Source organism: Penaeus vannamei, chromosome 14 (assembly GCF_042767895.1).
Source record: "Penaeus vannamei isolate JL-2024 chromosome 14, ASM4276789v1, whole genome shotgun sequence".
Lineage (NCBI taxonomy): Eukaryota > Metazoa > Arthropoda > Malacostraca > Decapoda > Penaeidae > Penaeus > Penaeus vannamei.
The window spans coordinates 14,246,254-14,253,753 of NC_091562.1; the positions used below are offsets into that span (position 1 = coordinate 14,246,254).

General features: G+C 40.4%; 1 protein-coding gene across 4 annotated transcripts in view; it reads left to right on the forward strand.

Moving 5' to 3' along the window:
* LOC113820267 (EGFR adapter protein) overlaps nt 1-7,500 on the forward strand; it is a 726,452-nt gene that overhangs the window by 106,317 nt on the left and 612,635 nt on the right. For all 4 annotated transcript variants that reach the window (XM_070129756.1, XM_070129752.1, XM_070129753.1 and 1 more), the window contains one exon: nt 6,044-6,288. In XM_070129756.1, the coding sequence (XP_069985857.1) occupies nt 6,044-6,288 (245 nt within the window). The remainder of the gene's footprint in view (nt 1-6,043; nt 6,289-7,500) is intronic.

Genomic DNA, 7,500 nt, shown 5'->3' on the forward strand with positions numbered 1-7,500 from the left:
GGAAAGGAAAGTACGAGGATTTGGGAAAGGGAAGAGCGAGGATTTGGGAAAGGAAAGTACGAGGATTTGGGAAAGGAAAGTACGAGGATTTGGGAAAGGAAAGAGCGAGGATTTGGGAAAGGAAAGCAAGAGGATTTGGGAAAGGAAAGTACGAGGATTTGGGAAAGGAAAGTACGAGGATTTGGGAAAGGGAAGAGCGAGGATTTGGGAAAGGAATGTACGAGGATTTGGGAAAGGGAAGCACGAGGATTTGGGAAAGGAAAGTACGAGGATTTGGGAAAGGAAAGTACGAGGATTTGGGAAAGGAAAGAGCGAGGATTTGGGAAAGGGAAGTACTAGGATTTGGGAAAGGGAAGCACGAGGATTTGGGAAAGGGAAGTACGAGGATTTGGGAAAGGAAAGTACGAGGATTTGGGAAAGGAAAGAGCGAGGATTTGGGAAAGGGAAGCACGAGGATTTGGGAAAGAAAAGAGCGAGGATTTGGGAAAGGAAAGTACTAGGATTTGGGAAAGGAAAGAGCGAGGATTTGGGAAAGGGAAGTACGAGTATTTGGGAAAGGAAAGTACGAGGATTTGGGAAAGGGAAGCAAGAGGATTTGGGAAAGGAAAGTACGAGGATTTGGGAAAGGAAAGTACGAGGATTTGGGAAAGGAAAGTACGAGGATTTGGGAAAGGAAAGTACGAGGATTTGGGAAAGGGAAGAGCGAGGATTTGGGAAAGGAAAGTACGAGGATTTGGGAAAGGAAAGAGCGAGGATTTGGGAAAGGGAAGTACTAGGATTTGGGAAAGGGAAGAGCGAGGATTTGGGAAAGGAAAGTACGAGGATTTGGGAAAGGAAAGTACGAGGATTTGGGAAAGGAAAGAGCGAGGATTTGGGAAAGGGAAGTACGTGGATTTGGGAAAGGGAAGAGCGTGGATTTGGGAAAGGAAAGTACGAGGATTTGGGAAAGGGAAGTACGAGGATTTGGGAAAGGAAAGTATGAGGATTTGGGAAAGGAAAGTACGAGGATTTGGGAAAGGAAAGTACGAGGATTTGGGAAAGGAAAGCACGAGGATTTGGGAAAGGGAAGCACGAGGATTTGGGAAAGGAAAGTACGAGGATTTGGGAAAGGAAAGTACGAGGATTTGGGAAAGGAAAGTACGAGGATTTGGGAAAGGAAAGTACGAGGATTTGGGAAAGGAAAGAGCGAGGATTTGGGAAAGGAAAGTACGAGGATTTGGGAAAGGAAAGAGCGAGGATTTGGGAAAGGGAAGTACTAGGATTTGGGAAAGGGAAAAGCGAGGATTTGGGAAAGGAAAGTACGAGGATTTGGGAAAGGAAAGTACGAGGATTTGGGAAAGGAAAGAGCGAGGATTTGGGAAAGGGAAGTACGTGGATTTGGGAAAGGGAAGAGCGAGGATTTGGGAAAGGAAAGTACGAGGATTTGGGAGAGGGAAGTACGAGGATTTGGGAAAGGAAAGTACGAGGATTTGGGAAAGGAAAGTACGAGGATTTGGGAAAGGAAAGTACGAGGATTTGGGAAAGGAAAGAGCGAGGATTTGGGAAAGGAAAGAGCGAGGATTTGGGAAAGGGAAGAGCGAGGATTTGGGAAAGGAAAGTACGAGGATTTGGGAAAGGGAAGCACGAGGATTTGGGAAAGGAAAGTACGAGGATTTGGGAAAGGAAAGTACGAGGATTTGGGAAAGGAAAGTACGAGGATTTGGGAAAGGAAAGTACGAGGATTTGGGAAAGGAAAGTACGAGGATTTGGGAAAGAAAAGAGCGAGGATTTGGGAAAGGAAAGCAAGAGGATTTGGGAAAGGGAAGTACGTGGATTTGGGAAAGGAAAGTACGAGGATTTGGGAAAGGAAAGTACGAGGATTTGGGAAAGGGAAGAGCGAGGATTTGGGAAAGGAAAGTACGAGGATTTGGGAAAGGAAAGTACGAGGATTTGGGAAAGGAAAGTACGAGGATTTGGGAAAGGAAAGCAAGAGGATTTGGGAAAGGAAAGTACGAGGATTTGGGAAAGGAAAGTACGAGGATTTGGGAAAGGAAAGTACGAGGATTTGGGAAAGGGAAGCACGAGGATTTGGGAAAGGAATGTACGAGGATTTGGGAAAGGGAAGCACGAGGATTTGGGAAAGGAAAGTACGAGGATTTGGGAAAGGAAAGAGCGAGGATTTGGGAAAGGGAAGTACTAGGATTTGGGAAAGGGAAGAGCGAGAATTTGGGAAAGGGAAGCACGAGGATTTGGGAAAGGAAAGAGCGAGGATTTGGGAAAGGAAAGTACGAGGATTTGGGAAAGGAAAGAGCGAGGATTTGGGAAAGGGAAGCACGAGGATTTGGGAAAGAAAAGAGCGAGGATTTGGGAAAGGAAAGTACTAGGATTTGGGAAAGGAAAGAGCGAGGATTTGGGAAAGGGAAGTACGAGTATTTGGGAAAGGAAAGTACGAGGATTTGGGAAAGGAAAGCAAGAGGATTTGGGAAAGGAAAGTACGAGGATTTGGGAAAGGAAAGTACGAGGATTTGGGAAAGGAAAGTACGAGGATTTGGGAAAGGGAAGAGCGAGGATTTGGGAAAGGGAAGGACGAGGATTTGGGAAAGTGAAGGACGAGGATTTGGGAAAGTGAAGGACGAGGATTTGGGAAAGGAAAGTACGTGGATTTGGGAAAGGAAAGTACGAGGATTCAGGAAAGGGAAGTACTAGGATTTGGGAAAGGGAAGGACGAGGATTTGGGAAAGGGAAGGACGAGGATTTGGGAAAGTGAAGGACGAGGATTTGGGAAAGTGAAGGACGAGGATTTGGGAAAGGAAAGTACGTGGATTTGGGAAAGAAAAGAGCGAGGATTTGGGAAAGGAAAGTACTAGGATTTGGGAAAGGAAAGAGCGAGGATTTGGGAAAGGGAAGTACGAGTATTTGGGAAAGGAAAGTACGAGGATTTGGGAAAGGGAAGTACGAGGATTTGGGAAAGAAAGTACGAGGATTTGGGAAAGGAAAGTACTAGGATTTGGGAAAGGGAAGTGCGAGGATTTGGGAAAGGGAAGTACGAGGATTTGGGAAAGGGAAGTACGAGGATTTGGGAAAGAAAGTACGAGGATTTGGGAAAGGGAAGCACGAGGATTTGGGAAAGGAAAGTACGAGGATTTGGGAAAGGGAAGTACGAGGATTTGGGAAAGGAAAGTACGAGGATTTGGGAAAGGAAAGTACGAGGATTTGGGAAAGGAAAGTACGAGGATTTGGGAAAGGGAAGGACGAGGATTTGGGAAAGGGAAGGACGAGGATTTGGGAAAGGAAAGCAAGAGGATTTGGGAAAGGGAAGGACGAGGATTTGGGAAAGGAAAGCACGAGGATTTGGGAAAGGGAAGGACGAGGATTTGGGAAAGGAAAGCACGAGGATTTGGGAAAGGGAAGTACGAGGATTTGGGAAAGGAAAGTACTAGGATTTGGGAAAGGAAAGTACGAGGATTTGGGAAAGGGAAGCACGAGGATTTGGGAAAGGAAAGCACGAGGATTTGGGAAAGGGAAGGGACGAGGATTTGGGAAAGGGAAGGGCGAGGATTTGGGAAAGGGAAGCAAGAGGATTTGGGAAAGGAAAGTACGAGGATTTGGGAAAGGAAAGAGCGAGGATTTGGGAAAGGGAAGCAAGAGAATTTGGGAAAAGGAAAGAGCGAGGATTTGGGAAGGTCTGTCCGACTCTGAATGCTGGAAGTACTTGCATAGGATGTGGACATTTTATGAGCCTAAAGTAAGGGGTTTGATACCAATGGCAACACAACATTTCCCTAATTAGTAATGATAGCAATAATGGTAATGGCGATGGTAATCAGAATTATGATCACGATAATGATGGCAATAATGGTAATGATAGCAATGATGTTAATAATGGTAACAATAATCCTAGGGAAACAACAGTGATAATGGTTTCCATAATGATAAGGCTAATAACCAACAACAACAATAATCATAATGATAATAATAACAATAATAATAGCAATAACGATAATGACGATAGTGATAATGATAATGGCGATAATGATAACAATAACAAAAATAACAACGATGATAACAATATATTGATAATAATATGATAAGAGTAATGATGATGAAGATGATTATTACAATAGTAATAACAAGGATAAAGATAATAATGGTAATCATTATGATAACAACAATAACAATGTGTAATAACAAATGATATTGATGACCATTATCACCATGATAATGATAATGATGACAATAACAATTGTAATAATAATGATTATTATCATCATAAGGATAACTATAATGATGATTATAAAAGAATGACAAAAATAATTATAACAATGATAGTAGCAACAATAACAGCAAGAATTTCCTTTCCATTACCCATTCGCATTGCAATCTCCTCCTTTGACCAGGGATATAACGAAGGCTTTTGAGATTACAGAGGCAGCCAAAAATTCTTCCCCAGCTGTGGAATTCCTATGGATCACATTCACCGATTTTCGTGATTTCTCTTTTTGTCTTGGATTCGTTTTATTGATCGAGACTTCGATCCGGTGGTAAAGAAATTGATGGTAATGGTAAAGAAATTATGCGTAAAATACATTTTTGTTATTAATCTGTCTGTTTATTCATTTGTTTATTAATTTGCTTATTTAGATGGATAGATGGACCGATAAAGCGATGTAGCTAGGTTGCAAGACAGACGTCGATGGACAGACATACAAACACACACACACACACACACAGAGAGAGAGAGAGAGAGAGAGAGAGAGAGAGAGAGAGAGAGAGAGAGAGAGAGAGAGAGAGAGAGAGAGATAAAGACAAAGACAAAGACAGAGAAATAGAAACAGTTGAATAAAAGCAAAATGAGTACAACACACACACAGGCAAGCATATCTATGCTTTTATACCCCTTCTCAAACAGGAACTTCACAGAGCGTGTTTGTGTAGACCAGAGAGCGTAAGCAACACCTCCCTCCGCGGTCAGTTTCCGGCTCGACGTCGCTCAAAACAAGGCAGTTGTAAACACGAAAGACACACTAACAGGGAGCGCGAATGGGTCTTAAAAGTTCACAGGGAGACCGCAAGACCACACGCCAATACGGGCCTTATTGCGATGAGATGTTGGGGTTAAAAGCAAAATGCTGTAGGAAGGAAAGTAGTTCTGAGAGATGGATAAGCGTTTTCTTTAAGGCTTCTTGTAGATGAGAGACTTTCAAATAATAGGATATTGCCTGTGGGGTTAATGAATATTTTATTTTCTGAATTAAAAGCAGCTACTTTATAATGATGATGATAATAACAGTAACAGTAATAACGATGTCAGCTGGATATAACTGGTTGATTTATACTAAATAACTTGCATGTAAAGATCCAAGATGGGTAATCTAAGCCTTTATTTAAAAGAATTAGGTCTACATCAGTTATTTTAGTTTATATCAAGAGCTGAATGAAACGTTTTCATTAATTTTCCATAGAGGATAATTATGATTTTTGGCGGTAAGAGAGAAACAGTAACTAACAAATAGAAAATTGTAACGTCTGGAAACTTCTTTTTCTTAGACAGCGCTGTACAAGAGACCTTTTCAAATCGGTCAATCTTTTCCAAATGGCTGCTGCAAGAAGTTAAAAGTGCGGCTGATAAACTTCGGACGGAAATAGGGACTAGAATAGGCGACATGATTACGAACAATAGGTACTCATTTAAGACAAAATGGAATGCCCTTAACTTTCTGTGCCTTAAATGGTAATTTCATTAAGGAACGCCTATTGAATTTTCTTGGTGGTTATTTGTGTTTATTTGTTATTTTATTATATACATACATCCTGTGTATTCATAATTCATATATGGAGAATATGACACATGCACAATTTTCTAAGTGGTTATGTGTGTATAATATATAATAATGCACTATATGTAAAACACACACACACACACACATACATATGTGTGTGTGTGTGCGTGGAAGTACAACTATAGGTGCGCGGCGCTCTGGTTTTTGATTATTTCAACTTATTATTGTCATCGCCAGCAGGGCTAACACGTCACCGTTGTCATCAGTCCCTCTTCCCTCTGCAGGCGTGACCTACGATGACCTACCGGACGGCGCGTGTTTCCGGCGACCCCCCCTCCACGGAGCCGACTACCCCCCCACACCCAAGCCCTCCCCAAACCCCACGCCCTCTCCTACGCCTGTGGTTACGCCCGTGCCCACGCCCCTGCACACGCCCGCGCCCACACGCCCCGGGACACCTGGCATCATCACCGGGCCCTTCCCGATCCAGCCCGCGGTGCCGCCCACCTCCGTCGTGGCACTCGTCGAGGTAAGTGCCCAGGCTGTGCGTTGTAGGTTTTGTGTTCTGTCCTTCAACTGGCAGAACCCATCTACTTCTGTACATGTAATATGAAAACAGAACACACATACCCGAATATATAAGTATGGATGTGTGTGTACGCACACGCATACATATGTACACACACACTCACACAAACACTCATATATGTATATACATATATGTATATATCTATGTATATGTATATATACATGTAATATATATATATATATATATATATATATATATATATATATATATATATATATATATATATATATATGTATATATATATATATACATATACATAATATATGTATATGTGTGTGTACACATATATATTCATTTATATATATATATATATATATATATATATATATATATATATATATATACACACATACATATATATACACATATGTGTATATACAGTATATATATATCTACATATAAATAAATATATATATATATATATATATATATATATATATATATATATATATACATGTATATATACCTATATATATAAATATATATATGTATGTGTATACATGTGTATGTATATATACATCTGTATATTTTTACGCATTATGGGTCGTTCCATTTAATTCTCCTCCCTAATTTAATTCATAAGATTAACGTAGTACGTATTAGTTCGCAACTTGATTAAGCTTGCATCGCGAGGTACGAAAAAACACACATTCTCTACATCCCCGAAGCCTGGCAAGAGCTGGAAGTGTTGCTTGTCTTTAAGGCCATTATCCATTGTATACGTGAGCGGATAGAGCCCTTACGATAAAGTGGTGAGGTCGATGCGAAAATCTTAATCCGAAGTGAGTATGAAATGTTATATTCGTTTTTCTCGTCGTTGTGTATTTGTTTTGTTTATTATGGATTTATTTTTCATTTGTTGAGAGATACGTGTATGTAGGTCGAGCAACTGGGAGAGATATTAGTTGATCAAGGATTATGATAATGATTGTTATGGTTATTTAAGGGAGAGTTTTTAAATGTTTTCCATTTGTTTAGTCTCTTTTAAGGTACCCATTATTTTATCACAGAAAATTAAGGGACGTTTTAGATATTTTAAGGTATTTTCTTCTGGATTTTGAAAAGAATTTGTATTTTTCTTTTTTTCCCGACACATAATTCCTTAAACATAAAATAAAGGAAAATACGAGGAAAAAAAATAGACGAATAAAT